General features: G+C 45.1%; 2 protein-coding genes across 3 annotated transcripts in view; one reads left to right on the forward strand and one right to left on the reverse strand.

Annotated features, from left to right (window-relative positions):
• The first annotated feature begins 818 nt into the window (after nucleotides 1-818).
• On the forward strand, nucleotides 819-19,431 carry kdm5c (lysine demethylase 5C). Its single transcript, XM_061074016.1, has 28 exons — nucleotides 819-1,171; nucleotides 2,701-2,848; nucleotides 4,403-4,480; nucleotides 4,574-4,696; nucleotides 4,772-4,942; nucleotides 5,096-5,230; nucleotides 9,960-10,083; nucleotides 10,800-11,080; nucleotides 11,305-11,463; nucleotides 11,565-11,684; nucleotides 11,769-11,927; nucleotides 12,376-12,557; nucleotides 12,672-12,834; nucleotides 12,919-13,038; nucleotides 13,131-13,325; nucleotides 13,435-13,616; nucleotides 13,739-13,863; nucleotides 13,964-14,111; nucleotides 14,185-14,275; nucleotides 14,422-14,804; nucleotides 14,932-15,070; nucleotides 15,171-15,350; nucleotides 15,514-15,642; nucleotides 15,739-16,497; nucleotides 16,599-16,641; nucleotides 16,745-16,944; nucleotides 17,563-17,739; nucleotides 18,394-19,431. Exons 2-28 carry the CDS (start codon nucleotides 2,705-2,707, stop codon nucleotides 18,400-18,402), a joined length of 4,719 nt encoding a protein of 1,572 aa, XP_060929999.1. The 5' UTR covers nucleotides 819-1,171; nucleotides 2,701-2,704; the 3' UTR covers nucleotides 18,403-19,431.
• Nucleotides 19,432-21,040: 1,609 nt separating this feature from the next.
• LOC133004555 (PDZ domain-containing protein 4-like) overlaps nucleotides 21,041-24,055 on the reverse strand; it is a 15,861-nt gene continuing 12,846 nt past the window's right edge. For both annotated transcript variants that reach the window (XM_061074020.1, XM_061074019.1), the window contains one exon: nucleotides 21,041-23,011. In XM_061074020.1, the coding sequence (XP_060930003.1) occupies nucleotides 21,041-23,011 (1,971 nt within the window). The remainder of the gene's footprint in view (nucleotides 23,012-24,055) is intronic.

Here is a 24,055-nt window from a genome sequence, read left to right on the forward strand (position 1 = left end):
TCTACAGTTATTTTATAATCATACAACTCTACAGCTCTATTCAAACCATAGACTGTATATGATTAAAACCCTGAATCTCCACAGCTCCTTTATAATCATGCAGCTTTACAGCTCTTTGAAAACCCTGCTTCGAAACAGCTATTTTATAATCATGCACCTCTACAGCTTTTTTATAATTGTGCTCCTCTACAGCTCTATTAGAAAAACCCTGCACATCTACAACTCTTTTATAATCATGCACCTCTATATAATCATCATCTCTACAGCTCTATTAAAACCCTGAATCTCCAAAGCTCTTTTATAATCATGCATCTACAGTTCTATTAAAATCCTGCACATATACAGCTCTTTTAAAGTCCTGCTTCGCTACAGCTCTTTTATAATCATGCACCTCTACATAATCATCCATCTCTACAGCTCTATTAAAACCCTGCATCCCCACAGCTCTTTCATAATCATGCATCTACAGCTCTATTAAAACCCTGTATCTCCACAGTTATTTTATAATCATGCACCTCTATGGCTCTATTAAAACCCTGTATCTCTACAGCTCTTTTATAATCATGCACCTCTACAGCTCTTTTGTAATCATGCACCTCTACAGCTCTATTCTAACCCTGCTTCCAAACAGCTCTTTTATAATCATGCATATCCACAGCTCTTTTATAATCATGCATCTAACAGTTCTATTAAAATCCTGCCTCTCTAGTGGATCGCGTCGCTTCCGGTGTGTGTACGTGTGCACTACTTTCAGGGAGTAAACGTGGGGGACGTGCTTTGGAGCTTCGGAGGTTGTGCTTCGGTCGTGAGAAAAAAAACTAAGATGGCGTCTCGTCAAGAAAGATAGCCTGGCCCGATGCGAGTGATAACATCGATCGGGGAATGATTGATCAACGACCCGGCTGATAGAGTCCGAGACCCTCGCTCACCATTAAAACGAACCCGTGTCACCCTCGTTCTGAGCCCGGGTCGCTCGGCCGACCGGAGCCGATGGAGAACCGAGGCTGAATCCCGGGTCCACCTCGCTAGCAGCGGCAGCTAGCAGCTAGCCCACCGGAGCTAGCACAGCTGGCCCCCGTTAGCTAACCACCACCAGGCAACATCACAACAACAGAGGAAGGAGCCCGGCCACCAAGCCCCAGCGAACCCCGGGACAGCGAGGTGTCTGCCGGTCAGTCACCACAGAGTTTCTCGATATATAACCTCACATATGGATGTTTGTCTCCCCACGGTCGCCATCACGATTAGCTGTCGTGCTAGCTGCCGTGTTAGCCGGGTTAGATCCACGCAGGGAACAGGGTTGTCTCGCCGGGGTTTGTTGACTTAGCCTCGGCTCAGCCACCCACTCCACGTTAGCCTCACCAGAGCTAGCTCACCTAAACCCGTGGGAGGCCTCGATGCTAACGCTAGCCTGGCTCGCTTGTGTTTATATAGATGGAACAATAGACACAACATAGAGCTTAGGACGGATCCCCGGAGGAGACACCGGGACTAGAAGCGAAGGGACAGGAGGGGACCCGTTACTTTTGTTGTCTTTTAGTGTTGTGTTGTTGTGGTCGTGGCCGAAAGGTACGCGTTGTGTTTCACGCCACTTGTCCCAAGTTTGTGCAGTGAGTCGCTAACAGTTGTTGGAGGATGTTTAACTTTGTGGGACACCTCAGTTGTGTGTTTGTGGTCATTTGTCTCAAAGCTAAGGGACTCGACCCCCCCACAGTCCTTCTTCTGTGTGGGGATGTCTTCCTGGCCTTCCATACCTCAGGGTTCATGGCCTCCACGCCATTGTTTGTCTGGGAGACCATGAAGAACCAGGGCGATGGGATCCACGCCACTGGAGTTCTTCTGGTTATTTGTGTGACCTTTTTTTTAATATAAGCAAAAAACCCCATTAGATTACACAGGGTAGTTAACGTTGATTCTTACATGTTATGTTTTCTGCTAATACACATCTTTATGTAAACACTATTATTGTTGTTCTGTATTATTATATTATTATTGTTGTTTTGTGTGGCACCTGGTTGAACAACTGTTGCCTCCTCTTCCTCACTGGGCCTTGTTGATTCTCCAGAGCATGGCAGATGTTTTGTTATGTCTGGTGTTGGGGGATGGGGATGGGTTGATAGTGACCACTTGGATGCCCCCCTCTCCCCTAAAAGACCACCACCTCATCCTGGGATAATGTTTTTCTTTTTATCGGCCTCTACTTAAAGCTGTGATAATCTGTTATTAGTGCATAACAGGGAAATGTTTGAGGAACGTTGTAACTGTGCCCAGACAGGAAGTTCTGCTCCAGCGAGCGTAAACAAATTAAGTAACTTTTCTGAAAACTCTTTAATACGCTCGTACATTTTTTTTGGTTGGTTTTTCTTGTTGCTGACATTTCTTTTGCCTTGTTTATAAAGTTTGCTGTCATCAGGAACATTTATTGTGATATTTGTGTTATGAAACTGGAGTTTATGAAAGGCTGAAGGCAAAATGCTGGTCAATGCACGTACTCCTCCTCTGAACTTCCCCATTGTATTAAGCGGTCAGGAAAGAAAGTGACAAAACTCTTTGCTAGACTTTAAAGTTGATCTCCAGGAAGTAAAGATCAGATTCACATTCAAAAAAAATTCCATGCTTTTGTACGTTGTTGTCATTCCCATCAGCGAATCTACACGAGGTTATTAACTTGTTGTGCATTTTCCACCTTCCCTTTGTCAGGGCAATGGAAGGGGAAGAGTTTGCCCCTCCTCCGGAGTGTCCAGTATTTGAGCCGACATGGGAGGAGTTTCAGGATCCCCTGGGCTACATCGCCAAGATACGTCCCATTGCAGAGAAGTCTGGAATCTGCAAAATCCGACCTCCACAAGTAAATATTTGCTTATGCTTGGTTTGTGTTGAATAAATTGCCTGCTATGTGTTCAATGTGTAGCATATTCCATGCACAGTATATTTATGCAAGAAGTATCAGGCCCAGGGTACATGGACTGAGAGGATCTGAATCTGGAGACTGAAGAAATCAATTTATCTATGTTCGGCATTCTCAGGCTGCCTCACAAAACAAGAAGAAGAACAAATAAGACTATCGATAAAGAACCTCATGAGCATTTGTATTTAGAACTTAAAAACATTATATGGTTCCCTCCGGATGAGAGAACCCCCAATGCCTGACCACTGCTACATCAAAAGTAGAAACTTAGAGAAATACCTGCACTCACACACTCTGCCTGTGAACATTTGACTCATCAGGAGGAGCCCTGGATGCAAAGGTCACAAGATTCATTGAGCAAATACAGAAGGGTTGTGTATATGCACTCTTCAATGTTTATTTATTGAAAGTAATATCACTCTATTGAACAATGTTATGCACATCACAGATTTTCTTCAAGCAGGTTTAATAACCAGCCCGACAGTTTTAAGTGTCGTCTGAGCGTGAGCAACATGTCATTATTCCTCCGTGACAGCGGAGTCTGTCTGTGCTTCTGTCCTATTCTCAGGAACGCTTTAAGAACATTTCTTAGAATCTGTCATAAATGTTCACTTCGTCTCAAGGATGAAGTGATTAGATGTTTTTTATCCACGGTCACACTGAACAGTGTTTTGGCCATAATTCAAGATTGAACGCACAAATGATAACACATTTTCAGACTTATCTGCTGAATAAACTGAAGTGATGATGTTTTATATTTTAACGGTTAAAGGGTAGGAGTTCATTTTTTGCAAATATTCTTTAAAATTAATTTAGTTAAGCTCAATATCAACTAAATGTTACGTTTAGAGGACACCACTTAAATAACTCTCACAAATCTTAACAAAATAATAATCAACAGCTAAAAGAAAGTTTTTCAGTACACCCACAACTCCAAAACTTGGTTTATACTTAGTTTCAGTTGCATATATGTTCCATGAATTTCATTTTGTGCTTTTCCAATGAGCAAATATGATTGGCTAGCAGCTCTAACAAGTACAATACTTTATTAACAAGAGTTTACAGAATAAAACAAAAGTGAATCTTTTTGCAGCAGAGGATGCAGATGATTACTGCTGGAAAACTGAAAATGATTTGAAGACTTGTAGATTAACGCTCCATCACTTTTGCACTTAAAGTATATTTATTTAGCCAAATAAAGATCTTGTAGAAAATATATTGCCCTCAGAGTTGATTGGTGAGAAGGTGGTTCTTTAATTGTTGATAGTGTGAACGTCACTTAGTTGGTGACCTCCGTGGTTAAAGCAGAGCCAAGTGCGTGAGCCTGAAAGCCCGAGTTAAACCAGGGTTAAGCTCACAATCGTGTTAATCTCCAATGTTCATTTGCTGTTTTTAGTAAGCTCCCTGAATGATAGTATTCGACATTGAACCAGATGTTTCTAAAGACTCTTTTAGCATATAGGCTTACTGATTTGTGTCTTTGCTTCCCTATAGGATTGGCAGCCACCGTTCTCAGTGGAGCTGGACACCTTCCGCTTCACACCACGCATGCAAAGGCTCAATGAGCTCGAGGTAAGTTTGTCTTTATTTCCCTTAACGTTGACAGTTGAAGATGTCATGGAACTGACCGGAGTAAACATTGTTGTCCCTCATTCATCTTTTTAGGCAGAGACCAGAGTAAAGCTGAATTACTTGGACCGCATCGCCAGGTTTTGGGAAGTCCAGGCGTCCTCGTTGAAAATCCCCCATATTGAAAGACGCATCCTCGATCTTTTCAGCCTGTCAAAGGTGAGTTTGAACTCAGAAAAATTGATATTTTTGTTCGTTTTCTGTGATTGCTGAAATGCTCTCATCTTGTCCCAGATTGTGACGGGTGAGGGAGGCTTTGAGATGGTCTGTAAGGAGCGCCGCTGGTCTCGTGTGGCCCAGAGGCTCGGCTACCCTCCAGGCAAGAACATCGGCTCTCTGCTGCGCTCGCACTACGAGAGGATCGTCTTCCCCTTCGAAGCGTCCCAGTCGGGAGACAGCCTGCCGGTATGACACACATTTTATCTCAGTAAATAGATGACGTTCAAAAGGAATTGCAAAGCATCGTTGTCACTGTATGACAAATGACTCTTACTGTGGTAAGTTATATGTCGCTTGTATGGACGTGTTCTCATGACAGCCCTCTTTATGTCATTTCAGAATTGCAAGCCAAAGCACTATGACGGTGAAGAAGTGGATAAAGAGTACAAGCCCCACTCCATCCCCCTGCGACAGTCGGTGCAGCCGTCCAAAATCATCAGTTACGGGCGCAGAGCAAACCGATGCCAGCCTGATGTGAGTGAGCGTATCTATCCTATCGGTCAATCAGTGAATTGAAGTAACCTATTTTGTTGTTGGATGAGATATTCACAATGAAACCACCTTAAAATCGATCCTAGAAAAGTATTTATTTGTTTATTTTGCTACTTTGATTAATATCTGATGTGTTAAACAGGAATACCTCTCACCAGTAACACTGTTCTCATGCTTCATCAGTGATGGTTTCCCACAGGACGACAAACATCATTTAGGAATCTTTGCCACTTTTGATGTCTGTATTTGTTCTCTCAATAATAAGAGTCCTGTAATTAGGTTGATTTAAAAATACAATACCTTCAAAATATTGAAGGGTTAATGTCAATGCCTTTTTTGTTTTAGTTGTTTTACACTGAAGACATGTGGCTTTAAGGTCAAAAGATGAACATGAAACAAGAGTTCACAATCTCAGCTTTTATTTCCTGGTATTTACATCTAGATGCATTTAACTCCTTTTTCCGCAGCTTCAACCGTCTTTTCTCCCACAGCTTTCTGGTCTTCGTATTGGGTTATTCTTTTTTTAAATGACAAATGTAATCTGAAACCCGAGTCTAAAACCAAGAGTTCACATTCACCCTTTCAGTCTAAAAGGTGCAACTTTTACTCACTTCAAGAATGGGTGGGTCCCAACACGAGCAGTTGTCTTGAGCTGTTTAACACATAGATGTGTGGAAATGCCAGGAAATGAAAGCTGACACTCAACTCTCCAATTCATCTTTTGATGTCAAACCAAAATCTCTTCAGTACACAACGAAAACAAGGGTTTGTCTTTTCTGTCCAACGTTTTTCAGGGAAGTGCACTCAATACAGTGTTTATTTGACTTGGAATAATCAGATTTGTTATTCCAGGATTCAAATCTGTTTACAGGAGGTTCATTTGAAAAGTTTTATCATATTTAAATAGTTTATGCTCTGTCTGCTGATCACGGTCATACGAATAGTGACAGGTTGCGTCATTATAGGCTAACAAAGAGTCAAGCCACCAATCAACCGAGAATATAACTCTAATGTGTTGATATTAAAGGTTTTGAAGTGTTTATCCTTGTGCTCTGATGCATGAGTGTCAGGTAAACAAGAGGTTTCACTTTAGCACATCCCAGCTTGCTTATTCTCCGTCCTGCCATGCTGCTTTGCTTAATTCTGCCATTTCCCCTCTGCTCCATTGCTTATTTTGTTCTATGCTTGGGTTCTTCCATCTTCTTTCATCCCCCAAAAAAGACACGCAACCATTAGTTTCATGAGACACTTTTATTTTATGCATTGAAGTTGCCATTGAGCAGCACAGTGACTGGACCGGTTTGTCATGTCATGCTTGTTACATGCAAGCTAATGATGCTTCATGCTCTACCCTGACAACACCCTCAGGTTTTTAATGATCTGCTCATCTTACTTTTGCCACTGGGTTTTTTTGGAGGTCATTCCTTATGCTGGAATAGATTTTTGTTTTGCATATTAACTTAAAAGCTGAATTCAAAGCAAAATAACTCGAGTTTAATGTAAATCTTTTTGAAAATATTTGTTTTAAGTGACACAACTACCCAAATAATTATAGGTAAACAACTTCTCTATAAAATCCAGTCCTATTTTCACTTAACTTGGAAAATGATCTAATATCATTATCAGTAGTAGTAAATTAAGTAGAACTCAACAGGCAGCACCACCTGCATCATGGTTTTGATCTCGGTTTCAGAATCATAAAATCCCCTACTTCTCAGCAGTGGAGAATTCTCATAAAGACTCTATTTCTCTCTATTTCAGTTTGGTTCTGAAGCTGCACCCATTCCATAAAAATCATGTTGGTGCGAAATCACCGATCATTGGTGGTAGCGTGCTGCGTCGGTCAGGATGAGGACCGTTATTAACTTTCCATATAGAATTTACTGTATCTTTACATTCTCTTCAACGAGAAGCGGAAGAGATTGAAATATCAAATACATTTCTGTCAACATGCTGGTCTATCAGACTGCAGTGTAAACAAAATGTATGTTAAATGCATCAAACCATTAATTGATTTCTCAAAACTTTAGTACCTAGATCCACAAAAGTTTCCATTTGCTCTTAATTTATCCTCCATCAGATATATATAACCCTTGTCTCATGATGTGTACCGGTGATATCTTTCCTACATCCAGCTGTGTCTCTCTCCCGGCTCTCTCCCTTCCCCTCTCATCTCCCTTCTTCCTCTTGTGTTAGTTTATCGCTGCTGTTATTGTCTCCCCTTGCAGGGTCCAGAGGATCTGGCCCCACATCCTCTCACCACTGGCTCTCAACTCATCTCTGCGGTACTGCCTCTCGAGCACATGAGCTCACCTTTCGCGCCCGCTCTCTTTCTGCCGCTTTTCCTAGACCACCTCACCCCTTCTGAGCGGTTTTTTTTCTAATATTTACTAACCGCAGTCATATGCACTCATAACTCTGATGTTTAAGAGGTGGCAACCACAAAAGGGTCACATGACTGTCACAGACATGTTGCCAACATGTGCACTTTGATTTCTAGATCAGACACTGAACAAAGAGAGGAGGATTTCCCGCTCTGTTTGTTCTTCAAGAACAGGCTTTAGAACTGTTATTACAAATGGTAGAATGACGTCTCACGTTGAAAACAGGTGTTTGGAGCCAGGTCATTGAAGCTTTAGTCAATATATTATAGATTAAAAGGGAATTGAATGAATGAATGAATGTATGTAGGCAAATCTAGATCCCAGTGCCAAGGTTGCTGAGGACTAATATCTCAGGTATCCAAAATGACACAGACTGATATTAAATATGAAGTTTATTTCAAACTTTCAAGCATTTTCCTGGTCTAGCTGTTTAGTTGTTCCACTCTTCGGTTTTCTCTCTTTCTCTCGTGCACTTTCTCTGTGGTTGTCCTTGGCTTGTACTGCTGGGCTGTCTGTGTGCCTTTGCTCTTTTGCCTCACTCTGTACTCACTACAGCAGCTAAGTGTGTGGCTGCATGTGCTTCTTTGGGGTGCACTCACACAGAAGAACCTAGTAGGTTTAATTTCATAGGCTTTTGTTTTCATAGTCTGAAGACAGAGGGTAAATTATTATATGTAATTGTTGTTCCCCTCCAGGTTTCTCAAGGTTTGCTTGTTTGCCGTCGATCATCAAGTTCTACTTTTCCATCCCCTGGTTTCAGTCCCCATCCCACTTGCAAAGCTTGGCTACCAGATTAAATACATCTTTTTTATGTTACCAGAAAATGTAGATCAATGACTGGACAGCAGGAGTTATGTCTGCACAAATGCATACAAGTGGCAAAGTTAAAAGAAACTTGCCTTTAGAGGAGTCTTGGGATTGTTGTGTGTCCTGTTTTTCCGATAAGAATGAATAATGTGATCTGGTTTCTTGTGATCACATTACGAGAACTAAACTTCCAATGTAAAAGAACCTTCCTAAATTCATTGTTAGTGACAGGTTTTGAGATCCAACCGGTTTTTAAAAGTGTTGTTAATTTTGTTCTGCTTTTTTTGTGCTTTTCAGTTCTATTGAGTAATTACTGAATGTGATGTTAAGACCTGTTTGCAATCATACTGCCTGAACTAGAGCCTGACACCGTGACAGAGCTTCAGAACATAAAAGGGAAACTGAATTGTAATTACTGCACAAAAATGATTGAATGCAACATTCCATATGACCCTCAGTGAGCGAGCTGAAAATGAACACTAATTGCGCGTAATGGTTAGAGAGTCTAATTAGCTCTCTATAAGGAAATGAGTTGAGTTCTTGTTGAGAGCAACCAGCTCCTCTTCTCTCCACCAGTAGAAAATCTCATTTATAAGCAGAGGGAAGACATCGGAGAGGATGAGGTCACAAGAATGTTCGGCTTTGTAATGTAAAACGCTTTCAAACATTTTTAATAACATCGCTGGTGTTATGCACTCGTAAACTCTGCCTTCGTGAAAGAGAAGAATGCAGCAAAAGCAGTTTTACAAATCTGAGCTTTTCAAGATTGAAGTTTAGATTTGAAAAAAGTTTGAAATGAGACAAACGAGAAACAACTGACTTAAAGATTTGGATTCTAATCAAAATATTTAAGATATCAATGCAGTGTTACAAGCTAATGTCGCTATTAAAGTATGATCTGATCTGTTTCCACACATTGTGATTTAAAGTAATTTAGCTTGTTACAAGGCAAAGATACACTGGAGAATTATCTAACTTTGTAAATGACAGTAATTAATAATTTTAAAGACCAGAAAGTTTAGTTTTTACAACTAGATACTGTTAACACGTCCAACTCACGTAAAACACCCATTAAACAGTAGGTTTGCATCGTAAACTCCTGTTTCCTAATTAAATTGTCAGTTATGAGGACAGACTAAATTACCTTGGAAACTTTTCTTTTTTGTTTTCTTCTGCAAACAATACACTACAACTAACACCAACCAGGATTTAATAAAAACTGGAATCCTAGTCAGTAAAACCTAAAGAACACCCACTGTATGGTTGCAACTGTTGGTGATTGTGTGTCTTGGTGGTGGGTCTTAACCTTTGAACTTTCACTGTGACGTAGGCTAACTTTTCCTTACTTTCTAACCGCAGCACAATCCCCTCTTGTGATGCATTGCTATGCTCTTGTGTTTTTAATTTGTCGATCTTCATTTGGCCTCAGACTTTGCTTTGCTCTGTGTGCTCTGGAGAGAAGTTGTCGTCAGTTTATCCCTTTTTAATAATGAAATTGTACTTTTTTTATTTGTATTCAGCCTGAACCCACAGAGGAAGACATCGAGAAGAACCCAGAGCTGAAGAAGCTACAGATCTACGGCGCTGGACCTAAGATGATGGGGCTCGGGCTGGTCGCGAGGTATAAAGGCATAAGAAAGAAAGGTAAGTGCTGACACCGCAAATTAACTTGATCATCTTCTTAAACACTTACTGTTAAAGGTCTGTTGGTTTACTTGGCCTGTGGTAATGCTGGTTACAGCTTTATTTCTGAAGCTGTAAAAGTGATCTGCAGTAATTGAGCAGCAGCAAGTAAAGACCGGCTGCTGGATTCAGTCCAGAGAACCTGAAGCTGCTGAAGCCACTGCTGCTGCGCAAACAGCTGATCACCTGTTTATTCAAAGATCAGTGAAGCTTGAATTAGTACACAGAAACACAAACTGCAGATCACGACAACCGCACGTTCACCACAACGTCACTTCTGTTGATGAGTCCCAGCCGCTACTAAGGTTCACTGACTGCCGGTTAATTGTCCAAATTTTACACTACACTTCCTTTGGCCCTTAACAACACACAAGCCAAGTGTTAAGCTGATGAGTTGAACGTTTCTCGAGATATGTGAGCCACAAACAGACAGTTAATTCTGGAATTATTAGATGGATGAGAAATATGGACGTACTGAAGCCACACTAAACCACCTCAATTAATTTGATGCAGCTAAAGTAATACATTTCTATTGACTCAATCAAATAAACTGTGGTCATTGGAGAGTTTTTCATTGGTTCAGATGAGACTGTTCTCTGAAGCCGGAGCGCTGTAAACCTTTTATTCTTTGATAACTAAAAACCTTTGATTCTGACCACTTAATGCTCCTCTTTCAGACGAGCTGCCCCAGACTGTCACCGTCAAAGACAACGTGGCCGCTGCGCCCGTGGACACCTCAGTGAAAGCCGAGCCACCGGCGCCTGCAGAGAAGCCGAGTGAAGGGGCCACGTCCAGTCCCCAGCCGCCTCCCCCGAGCACCACCCTTAAGTCGGAGGTGAAGAAGGAGGAACCGGAGAACGGGAAAGAAAAGGACAAAGACATGGAGGAAGACGATCCAGAGAAGCCGTGCACCAAAATGACCATGAGGCTCCGACGCAACCTCAACAACCCCCAAAGCGTGAGTAGTTGATAAGAGCTCAACTGATTTAATTTGGCTGTGAGCTCGATGTACTGTGCTCTTCATTACTATTCAGTCTAATATGATTTCAGTTGTTTACTCCATTTAATATCTCTGCTAGAGCAGGTTAGCAGTGTCCTGATTGGACGCTCTGTTGTCTGCACCATCACTCAACAGGCTCCAGCTCCTAAAACCAACAGTTTCCTCTCCTTGCTGTTTTACAGGTCGATTCGTTTGTGTGTCGAATGTGTGCTCGGGGAGATGATGATGAGAAACTCCTGCTGTGCGACGGCTGTGATGATAACTACCACACCCACTGTCTACTACCCCCCCTCACTGATCCTCCCAAAGGCAACTGGCGATGTCCTAAGTGTGTGGCAGAGGTAAATACAAACGTTTAAACACATTCCTTTGAGTCTGTAATGTTCCTAACAGGCTTTGTTAGATTTCTTCTAACCCACAACGTTTCGCTGTTGGATTTCAGGAGTGCAAGAAGCCAGCAGAAGCATTCGGCTTTGAACAAGCGACACGAGAGTACACACTGCAGAGTTTTGGGGAAATGGCTGACGCCTTCAAAGCAGATTACTTCAACATGCCTGTCCATGTAAGCGCACATGCATGAAGCCTGGCTCTGCCCCTTTACTGCTGTTTGAACAAGTGACTAATCTCTATATCCTTGTCTGTGTAGATGGTTCCCACTGAGCTTGTGGAAAGAGAGTTCTGGAGGTTGGTCAGTAGCATCGAGGAAGACGTGACTGTGGAGTACGGAGCAGACATCCACTCCAAAGAGTTCGGCAGTGGCTTCCCAATGGACAACGGCAAGAGGACGCTCACAACGGAAGAGGAGGTATTTACATTGTTTGCTGTTGTAACGGCAACTGTTTTGATAAGGGGGGAGCTCGATTAACAGATTTGGATAGAGGTCAAGCACAGTTACATTTTTAAATGAAATATAATATGCAGAAAGGCAATCTGGCATTAAGACTACCAACTAATCCCCACTCCATTCAGTGATGCTCTCAAAACCAGAATGTCGCTCCTTAGAGAGCATAACGCCCAACAGTCCACTTAACTTCTGGAAGGCTGCACCACACTTAAGGAAAGCGAGTCTTTGATCCACCCCAAACTTAAATAGGTTTCTTGACTCATGTTCCATCCCTCCACCAACTTCTGTGGAAAACTTTTCAGTAGTTTTGTGTAATTCTGCTGATGAGCAAATATGTAAGTAACAGGATGTGAGTAAACAGAGATTGTCCAGTGGTTAATTCAGGTCTCTCTCTCCTCTCTTCTGTCAGGAATACGCTCGCTCTGGCTGGAACTTGAATGTGATGCCGGTCCTGGATCAGTCGCTCCTGTGCCATATTAACGGAGACATCTCTGGGATGAAGGTGCCGTGGCTTTACGTCGGCATGGTGTTCTCGGCTTTCTGCTGGCACATCGAGGATCACTGGAGCTACTCTATCAACTACCTGCACTGGTACAGAACACTTGTTGTATGTGGGGAGGATCAAAGTTTCTAATGTAGAGACTACGATGAACCATAACCTCCTCTCTCTCTCTGTTTCATTTCCTGTCTATCTATCATTTCCAGGGGCGAACCCAAGACTTGGTACGGAGTTCCCTCTGTGGCAGCTGAGCGACTTGAGGAGGTGATGAAGAAGAAGACACCCGAGCTGTTTGAGTTTCAGCCTGACCTCCTGCACCAGCTGGTGACCATCATGAACCCCAATATCCTCATGGCTCATGGTGTACCGGTCAGTGTCACACACACACACATGCATGCAGCAGAAATATGATGAATTAAAAACCCACCTTACCTCTTTGTTTATGTATTGCAGGTGGTACGCACTAACCAGTGTGCTGGCGAGTTCGTCATCACCTTCCCCAGAGCCTACCACAGCGGCTTCAATCAGGGATATAACTTTGCCGAAGCTGTCAACTTCTGCACTGCGGACTGGGTATGTCTGTTCACCCATGTTTCTCTCTCAGGTCATCATTCCACATTATTCAAGACTCTGTGATTAAGATCGTTGGTTTCTCCCGCCCTCAGCTGCCTGCTGGCCGCTCCTGTATAGACCACTACCGCCGTCTGAGGAGGTATTGTGTTTTCTCCCACGAGGAGCTCACCTGTAAGATGGCTGCCAGCCCAGAGAAACTAGATCTTAACCTGGCCGCAGCCACACACCGGGAAATGTTCAGTATTGTTCAGGAGGAGAGGAAGCTGCGGAAGGGACTGATGGAGAGGGTGAGCTACGTCAGGAGAGCTTCACTAGTTTGGAGCCTGGGTCAAATCGTTCTGTTTCTGTCGCGTTCTAAACTCTGATCGCTCAATACAATCTGTGATGTTTCTGCAGGGCATCACCGAAGCAGAGCGCGAGGCGTTCGAGCTGCTGCCTGATGACGAGCGACAGTGTGATAAGTGCAAGACCACATGCTTCCTTTCTGCTCTGGCGTGTTCGAAATGCCCCGAGCGGCTGGTGTGTCTCTATCACACTCAGGATCTGTGCAACTGCCCCACCGAAAAACTCTACCTCAGGTATTCACTTCTCTCTTCTAGCTGTGTGTGTGTTTATAGTTATTGGCCATAATATACCACAGTGTAGTTTTCTGTCTTATTCAATCTATTTATATATTTTTGTTCCCCCTGTCACTTTACAGGTACAGGTATACCCTGGACGAGTTGCTGGCCATGCTTCACCGGTTAAAGGTCCGATCGGAGTCTTTTGACTCCTGGGCCAACAGAGTGAAAGAGGCACTTGAGCAAGAAGAGGGAAACAAGATAGGTGAGAGATTGTTATGATTGAATCCCTTAAACTTAATTTCAGCCTTAATTTGTGAGTTTAGATTGAACATGACAAACTGTAACCCTCCTTTCGAATGCAGGAATTAATGACCTGGAAACCCTAAAGACGGAGGCGTCGGACAAAAAGTTTCCAGACAACGAACTTCTCCGGAAACTCAACAAAGTCCTTAAAGACATAGAGCGCTGCCAGCAGACGAGTAATGAACTCCTGGAAAAGTCAAAGAGCAGGTATGAAGGATCACAGAGTGGACGTTACCTTCGTCTGTTCAGCTACACGCGCTCACACTTTGCTTTCTTTCAGTGAAAGTAAGATGACCTTGGCCGAGCTGAAGTCGTTGGTTGAGACGATGAACAATCTGCCCTGTGTGATGAGCAAGTTGGAGGAAATGCAGGTGAGAAGAACTCAGTGTCACAATCATTCTAAGGAAACTATTTAGCCCCTAGTTTCTGTTTGATATCAACTTCACAATCTTAGCTGTAAAGTTCTGTTTTGATTTAGTGCATTGAAGGTTCACATCTGTATCTCCCGATTCTCAAGGCGATGCTGCAGACAGTGAAGGACTTCCAGAGCGAGGCTCAAGCTTTGGTCAGTGACCGGGACTGGAGGAGGGACTCGCCGCCACCTGAGCGATTGCAGACCTTGTTAGAGGAGGGGGGCAAGCTGCCCGTCGTGGTGCCAGAGTGTGATTCGCTCCAGGGCCTGAAGGAGCAGGGCCACTGGCTGGCCGAGGTGAGGCGCACCCTGGGCACAGAAGGAGGCGAGAGGCAGGAGGTGACCTTGGAGGTGTTGAGGATCCTGATGCAGGCGGGATGCAGTGTTCCCCAGAGCGTATCGGTGGAGACGGCCATGGCCGAGCTTCAGGAGCTGCTCACTATCGCAGAACGTTGGGAGGAGAAAGCAGAAATCTGCCTCGAACAAAGGTGAGACAGTCGGGATGTCACACCGTGTACTTTTCTCTACACTTAACCCGCGGCAAGGAGTCGTTGACATGCCACAACCAGTCTGTCCTGATCCAAAGATGTCTTTGTCAATGTTTTGTTCTTCCAGCCACAAACACCCTCTCTCCACCCTGGAGGCGATAGTGAACGAGGCCCAGCTCATCCCGGTCAGGCTTCCAAACATTCTGTCTCTACAGGCCTGTCTCACACGAGCACGCGCCTGGGTCACGGACCTGGAGGAGATCCAGGTAAGAAAAATAAACCTGCTGTCATGGCCCTAATTGAATAAACATTGTAAAACAGACTGTACCTCATGTTGATGTATTGTTATCTTTTATGTCTTGTTAGAATGGGGAGCATTACCCGTGTCTGGATGACCTGGAGGGCCTGGTGGCGATAGGAAGGGATCTGCCGGTCTTCATGGAGGAGCTGAGGCAGCTGGAGCTGCAGGTGGCCAGCGCCCACTCCTGGAGGGACAAGTCCACCAAGACCTTCCTGAAGAAGAGCAGCCAGCACAGCCTGCTGGAGGTGAGCGACCTGGAGGGAACTGGGGAAATGGATTTGAACTTGTAATAACAACAGCAGCAAATATTATCTATGTACTTAAGTCAGAATTACATTCCACTTTAACAGCTCTTATTAAGGCGTCCTTCATGAGAACTTAGATTTAACTGGAGTGTTGCCATTGCAGGTTTTATGTCCGTGTGCGAAACGGAGAGAGAGGCGAGTTGGGTCGGATGCGTTGGATGATATATTGGAGGATTCTGACACCAACACTCTGGGCCTCTCTGCTCAGGACCTGAGGGATCCTGCCGCGATTGTGAGTCTACCCAACGCGACTTTGTGTGTTTGTAATCGCTCTGAGATGCTTGATTATTGTTTGTTTACCTGCGCCTAATATGTGCTTTGCCCTTAGGTGATGGCGTTCAAAGAGGGAGAGCACCAGGAGAAGGAGGCGCTGCTGAGGCTACAGAAACTGAACATGTGTAAATCTGGACTTATGGCTTCAAGTTGCAAGGAGAACAAGGAGAACGGGAGGTGGGACGACCCCATGGAGACGGACACATCCAGCCACTCAGAGAACTCTGTAAAAGAGAATGGCAACAGTCACCACACCGGCGCCGCCCCCCCTCAGTCGGTGTGTGTGTGCGCCGGGCCGCCACGCGCCCCTCAGCTCCGCTGCCACCTGTGTAAGGACTGGTTCCACGGCGGCTGCGTTCCGTTCCCCTCCCTGCTCCCCTCCTCCGGACCACTGGCGTACCCGCTCTGCTGGTGGGACTGGGACGCGCGTTTCTTGTGTACGCAGTGCCAGCGGTCACGGCGCCCTCGCCTGGAGACTATCCTGGCGTTACTCGTGGCCCTGCAGCGGCTGCCGGTGCGTCTCCCTGAAGGAGAGGCGCTGCAGTGCCTCACCGAGAGGGCCATCACCTGGCAGGGCCGAGCCAAAGAGGCGCTGGAGGCGTCCGAGCTGCAGCCGGCTCTTCAGAAGCTGCAGGAACTCAAAGAGACTCTGCACAGTCAAGCAGAGAAAGACGAAGACATGGAGAAGGCGAATGGAAAGAGCTCCGTCATAGTTTTGTCCGATTCCGAGGGAGGGGAAGGAGAGGATGGAGTCATCGACCTGACGGCAGAGAATTCACCGCAAAAGAAAACCAAGGAAAGCAACGGCACTCAGGTGAACACCATCTTCCTCCTTCTCTTTATTTGAGTATTGAATCTCTGTTTGCTGACCGTCTGTGTGATCTTGTATCCACCTTCCATCTTGTGTCCCTCCAGGCTGGATGTGAAAATGGCGTCAGCAAGAAGTCAAACGTTGCAGGTGAGACCGAGTGTTAACGTCATTACAAGCATCCAAAGTCATTTCTCTCTCTCTGTCCCACAGACACCAGTTGTTTCAACTTTTTTCCCGTTCATGTTATCAGGTGTGGGGTCCCTTCTGCCCCTGCTGCCCTTACTGAAGGGCCAGGTGGTGGAGCTGTCTCCAGCCATCAGGAACCAGCTGGAGGAGCTGCAGCTGGAGGGAGATCTGTTGGAAGTGTCCCTGGACCAGACTCACATCATCCACCGGGTTCTCCAAGCTTCCTCTCTTCCACCCAGAGACGCACTGCACACACTCATTCAGGTCAGGGGAACTGAAACGCACCTTTTTGAGATGATTTATTTGTGGAATTAAAGTGAGGACAGATATTTCCTATGTGGGTATTGACATATTCAAAGTCAGACATAAAACATCCATCATTAAATTCAAGAACAGAGTTAAAGCATAAAATATATCTTTACCATCTGCTGTTTTCACATTTTGGGAAATAAACTTTTCCAATGATACACTCGTGATACACACAAAGCTACCAGCAGCTTGTTTGAGTTTAATATTAAACAAAGAAGGTAAAACATGTGAAATTTACACCTTGAAAAGTCTTAAACACGTTCCATCCATTTCTTATCCAAGTGTCTTAAACACTTTAAAGTAGGTCTTAATTATTTTAGCATTTCGAGCAACTTCCACTACATTTTAAAGTAATTTTCTTAAGAGGAATGTTTTGGCAGTATGAATAGTTTTTAATCCTTTTCTCTGCTTTTCTATCATTTCAACAATAACAAGTAAACTTTGACTGCTTGTACTTGTCAGGTTTTTGAAGCAGAGACAAGTTGCCGTGTTGATTGTAACATTTCTACTGATGCTGCTTCACCTCCGCTGCTTCTTTTCTAACATCCTGTCCTCTTTGTTTCTCTCCCTCAGATCGAGCTCGATGAGCAGAGACGAACCAGCCGCAGCCGAGCCAAGGATTCCAAAAGGAAGAGGAAGAGCCACCGAGGCGTGGACGGGACAGGCGAGCGGTCACTGGACGCCTCCGAGTCAAAGAAGACCTGTCCCCTCAGCCCCTCTCCTCACTTACCTGTCCAGACCAAACCAGAGGTGAGCGCTAGTGTTGTCACGATACCAAAATTATGACTTCGATACTATACCTGCCAAAATATCACGATTTTCGATACGATACCACAAATACAATACAATACCACAAATACGATACAATACCACAAATACCATACGATACTGGTATATTTATCTATGATAGTAATAAATAAAAAATCTGTAGGGTTCCCTTTTTCACCAGCTTGTTCCTGCCCAGCTTTTTGAACACTTAACAAATGGTATTCATATTAGTATTAGCCTACAGCAAGATATTAATGAAAACTACATGGTGACATCATAGCATTAATTATACACGGCTATGCAGGCCTATTGACCGTATCTGACTATATTACTACATAGTTATTTCCACAAGTATGAGTTACATAATTTTACAGATGTGTGTTTGAGGTGAAAAAAGGTAAAAACATGCCACCTGAGCGAGTGAGTGGGGGCGGGTGCTATTATAATAAAGTACCGGTACTAAAAACATGCTAAACCGTAGTGTTTTTAACGTAAGGGTACCGCAGTACCTTTCTAGTACCGGTACACCGTGCAACACTAGTGAGCGCCCCTTGACTTTACTTCTGCTTTAAATATCTTCTTTTCATTTTCTTGAAATCGCTAAAAATGTCCTTTTCTTTTTTGTGTGTTTCCCAGATTTTGTGATGTAGTCAGCGCTGGAGCTCTGTGTGAAAGAATCTGCAGAGGAGCTGAAGGGACAGAACATACTGTGCCAGAAAAACCGTGTCAAGTTATAGAAAGATGCAGGACATCCCCCCCCCCTCTCCTCCTCCATCCTCCACCCCTCATCGATCCATTCAGACATAAACAGAGCCACGACTCTTCCTCTACACTCCATCCTCCCATTCATTACTCCTCCAGACCCGCTGTCCCTACCCAGACCACCTCCTCCTCCTCTTCTTCCTCCTCCTCCTCCTCCTCCTCGAACATATTAAAAGACTGTGTTGGACCGACGTGGGACTTAACGTAATAGGAATGTTCATTGGTCTAGAGTTGTCTCTGAGGTCAGTCAGTATGCTATGTTATCCCAATTGTATTACATGCTTGTTCAAACGACGCCTGGCTCGGCAGCGGCAGGTCTCACTTCACTTGAACACCCCCAATCCCCACCCCCCCCCCACCCGGTTGGACGTACGTCGGATAAGCTATTTGGTTCGTTTAGACAGTTCTGTTCCCCTGACGCTGACGTGCAGCAGGTTTTGACGGCTGATCTTGGAAAACAGCCCCGTGGTTACACTTGTATTTTTTTAGTTGTATTGACTCTTGTGTTTGAGGCCGTTTTTTGAGGGGATATGCATTTTGAATAAACAGAGTAACTTTTGGGAAGTGTTATAAACAGGCATTAATGTTTTTGGTGCTACTTTCCCAAAATGGATATCTGTTCCTCCCTGGTTTTGTCTCATTTCCCTTTCCTCCATTTTTTTTAAAACCTCTTCTTCTTGACTCCATCTCTTTTCTTCCTTTTCAACTCGACCTCTTTTTTTCCTTCTCGCTCGCCCTCCCTCGTTTTCTCTCTCTTTGCAGATTAAGGTAACTTCACTGTAACTCACTTTGTCACACATTGTTTTGTTTCCTGGGTTCAAATTATATTATTATTATTATTATTGATATTACAGACACACGGTTGTCGTGAGTTTGTGTATAAACTTTTCATTTTAATGTTGCCTTTGTTTCTTTTCACTCTTGTTAGAAAAATAAAGGTTTAGAATTGTTTAGGACACGTTGACTCGTTCATTCACTGGATTCCGACACCGACACAGTTTTCATGATCACAGCATTTATTTTAGAAAAGCTTTCACTGCAAAATGGCCGACACTGAACACCACAATATTCAACAGACAAGTTTACCATTGGTTATTTTTTTTCTCTACGCTATGAGCAGATCATAGAAAGACATCCACAAGTACAGTATGTTAAAGGATTTAAGTACATGAGGGGGGGGGCAGCCTCAATATCAAAACATGCACAAAAGCAAAATGAGAACAAACTTCTGCTCCTGGATCAGTGGCTCCAGACTTTAATTGGCTTTAATTGTAAGTCCAGATAATAATCCAGTGGCTTGAGACGAAAAGGCAAAATTTGGATATACCAGACCAGACAGGGATGACAGGAAATGTTTAGGAACATACATAATGGGACATAACAATTGTCATTACCTCCACTAAGGAGGTTTTCATCAGCGTTTTAGAGCAAATTTGTATAAACAGGAAGATCCAGGATTCTTTTCTCACTTTCTTAAACATGGCATAATTGGGTGTGAGCACGGGATTTTGACCTGGCAATCGTATAAATAGGAAATGATATCTTGCCTTTTTTAAATATCAAATGTTTTGTGTGCTTTATCAAGTTAAAAAAAAATCCTGTCAGTTACTTTGTGCTTCAGGTTTTATTCTCCCAGCTGCTTTATTTCAGTCTGTATGTAACACTTGGAAACTTGTGCTATTTGTCGAAATCTGCCTGAAGGAAGGAATCCGCTCAGCCTCTGATTCCAAAACATTTGTACACAAACACGGCTGGAATGAAGAAAAGGTCTCGACTACATCAACTGGCACAACGTCGCTTTGAAAATGTGCTTCATCAAAAGTCCCGTGAGGACACTAAATTTACAGTTATCTGGCACAGAAGTGGCTTTTTCTCATCGTGGTTTTCACAGCTGCGTGATTCCATCTGTTCTGTCACTCATAGAAACGTGTTAAGAGGCCTGAACAGATAAAACCTTCTCAGTTCTCTAACGGTCTAACAGCAGGTGGTGCCATCTCACAGAGCTTCTCCTCTTTATGTAACGAGACACAACATGAATGACGATGTGCGTCTTTGTCTTGCTGCAGCTCTCTGGCTGAGTTCCCTCCATTCTGCTCATGTTCTCTGTCCACCTCTCTTCTTTTAACTCTGCCCACACGCTTCTTTTCTGATCCTGTCCATTGACCGTGACATTCAGATGAAGATAAAAAAGAATCACATTCTTCACGTCATGTGACAGGTAAACATGGGTAGAAAGCCGATTCCTGACTGGTTCAGGTCCATTCAACCAGACAAGTTCAATGTGATATTGTTAATGTGTGTGTTGTCTGTTAAGGAAGATGTGATACTGACTGTCTCAGTCATGTGCTTCTCTCTGATTTGAACATTTCAGATTTGGCACGATGCTACGTTCAATGACTTGTGTTTCAGATTGATCTCTGCAGACGGATGTTTGTGCCACAGAGATTCATCCTTCAGGCTCGGATCAAACCCTTTGGCACTTTCTCTTCTCTCTGACTCTCTCTCTCTGTCGGGTTGAGTCTCACACTGTGGTGACAGACAACAGCGGGTTGTAGACCTTCTTCCCATCTTCAGACCTGCTCCCGTGAGCCAGCAGCTCCTGTATCGTGATCCAGTTGTCAAGGATTCTGCGACTCCTCTTCTTCAAGCTCCTGCGGTGGCACAGCTCCAGGATGGAGTTGGCTTCCTGCTGGTGTGTCGCCCCCTGCTGGCCGCCGCCGCTGCCCGGCTCCCTCTCGCGCTCCCTCAGACAGTCCAGACGACTCTGCATCATGAACTCTCTGCGCCGCCGCTGCTCGCGGGACTTCTGCAGCTGCTGCTTGCGCTCCTCTTTGCTCCAGTAGCGGCCCATCTTCATCTCGCTCACGGCGTCGTCGTCCGTGGTCATGCCGCTGCGCTCCTCCCTGATCTTCATGGCGCGGGCCTTCAGGAGGCGATCCCTCACGGGCCGCTTGGCCACGTAGCGAGAGCCGTCGCTGCGAATCTTCACCTTCCACTCCATGCGAGGGGAGGCAGGCATCAGGGAGGGGGACAAGGGACACGGGACAGCACCTGGGGCCTGGACCACACCTTTACAGGTGCTACCCAAGCTCATGGGGCTGTCGTCACCCCCATTGTCCAAGCTTCCTTCTCTGAGAGACTCCCTGAGACCACAGAGCTGCTCGGAGGTGGAGGGCGACCTCAGCTGCATGCAGCTCAGGTAGCGCTGAGGCGGCTGGGCTTCAGTTTGCCGACGGGACAGGTAGGGGCTGTTCTCTGCGCTGCGTCCACCCGCCCTCTCTGCTGTCCCGTTGGCTTTGGGGTTACGTCTCATCCCTCCATCTGAGCCCCTCCTGGTTCCTCCGTCTCTGGACAGGGACCGGACTTTAGCTCCAGGGCTGGACGTCTTAGTGTCCGCTGCTCTTCTGTGAGTGTGAGCGTAGGGTTGGTTCAAGTTAGTTTGTGCTCCGTCCCTGGTCCCCCTCTCTCTCTGCCTGGTGGAAGTTGAATAAAGAGACTCTCCCCCATCCAGGCTCTGGGTGGAGGGTGATGGGTACTGTTCATTGACCAGAGGGGTGCTCCTGCAACTTTCCCCTCCGGTGTTGTAGGCACTCGTACTGTCCTTATCGGAGCGCTCCCTCTCCGGAAGCTCGTTGATATCTGAGAGGGCGTGATGAGAGGCCTCCTCGTTGACCAACGTCCCACCAATGTCCAAGCGTCCAGCACCCCCTCCGTTCTTCTCCTCCAGAGGCCAAGCCTTCATACATCGCTCCCGCAGCTGCTGCATCTTCTGCGCCCTCAGGATGTTACGACACTTGAACTCCAAGTGGCGCAGTTCCTCTTCCAAAAGAGCCATCTCATGCTGCGTCAGGCTCTCGTTCCTGTTCACGTCCAGTGGGACACTCCCGCCGTCTTGTTCCAGCAGAGCATCGCTGTTCTTCTCGTAGTAAAACTTGATTTCCAGCAGCTCTTTGTACCTCTCACACTCCTCCTCCGTCAGCCCAGGCATCATCATCCTCACAGGATCCGCCTGGTAGGTCCTTTCCTGTCGCTCCACCGGCTCCAGCCCTCCACCGTTCACACAGTCCAGCCCCAAGAGGGAGTCCGTGCTGAACTGGAGGTCCTGGGAGTGCAGCAAGGGCGGAGTATCCCCTCGACCAGACAGGAACTTGCGCATGCTGCCAGGCGTATTGGTGGCGTTTGTATTGGGGGCACTGGTGTGGTCGTCTCCCAGGAGGTCGTGTTCTGACGACTCCTCATAGCGTGTGCTTTCGTCTGTACGGCCCACCCCGCTGTCCAGCTCCTGGCTGTTGCTCAGCACCGTCTGGAGCAAATCGGGTGAATCTCTGCTTAGGGAGCGACCGTGACCTCCTAGCACACCTCCACCTGCAACACCGCCTGCTCCAGCACCCAGGACGTAGGTGCCGGACCTCACTCTGTGGCTGCTGGGCAGGTGAACAGCGTTGTCCAGGGGCTCCAGGTCCAGCTCGTCTGGGTCCAGCTGGTTGTCGTTCTGCCAGGTGAAGGAGGCATCGCAGTGGAGACGTCAAGGTCAACGTTGTGGAGGAAAAAGACAAGGAAACTCTCTGTTAGTGATACACATAAAATATCTTTACATCTCTAGACCAGCGTTTACTGATTTTGTGGTCACTGGGTCAGAGCTTCTGTTTGAGGTGACTGTAACAGAGCTCGAAGGGAATTCAAACCACTACAAAGAGACAAAACTACTACAGCGATGACTCTTTGAATCTGTGGCTTGCTCTCTTTGGCATTATTATTATTATCATAAGTTGACATAGCTTGCGATGTTCTGGCGACCCGTTCAGGGTGTAATCCTCCTCAAAGGATAAGCCGTACAGATAATGGATGGATGGAAGTTGACAAAGTTAAATTATAAATTGATTCTTTATCATCAAACTTTGTGACTTCATCAATTGTCCCTGTAAAACTACAGATTATAGCAGATTTAATGTTGAGAGCGGCACATTTGAACACTGATAGAAAAGAGTAATACACTCTTCTGCCACCAGATGGAGTATTGAGACTGCTGCAGCTTCTAGATCCCATTGAATGAATTATCAGTAACATGAAAAATCACTATTTGGATGTAACATGGGAAACTTTGACCATGTTCTATCTGATGGTGACGAGATAAGTTTCATATTTTTGGGGGTATTAAAGGATGAAATATCAATCCAGGAAATCCAGAGTGATCCAATCTGGATATTTGTTGTCGTCTCTGATGTGTTTACTCTTCTCCTCTGATTGGCATACAACATAATGCAAATGCTTGCGATCACATTAGCAAATCATCCACTTCTCACGGTGCAGTTTATTTTGGCTAATTGGTTTGATTTGGCTCCGAATCGCGCGCCGACTGCAAAGATGAAGCATTGATTCTTCGTTCTCTGATTCTTCGACGAAAACCCTTCTCCCCCAAGACAACAGATCAGGCTTTAATCTGGGCTTGTGCATTTCCCTCTGATGATTCTCCGTCCGCACTCTTGAATCTTAATGCAGGCGCCGCGCAGTTCTAATATAAATCTCATCGGGCCTC

Source organism: Limanda limanda, chromosome 7 (genome assembly GCF_963576545.1).
Source record: "Limanda limanda chromosome 7, fLimLim1.1, whole genome shotgun sequence".
Classification (NCBI taxonomy): domain Eukaryota; kingdom Metazoa; phylum Chordata; class Actinopteri; order Pleuronectiformes; family Pleuronectidae; genus Limanda; species Limanda limanda.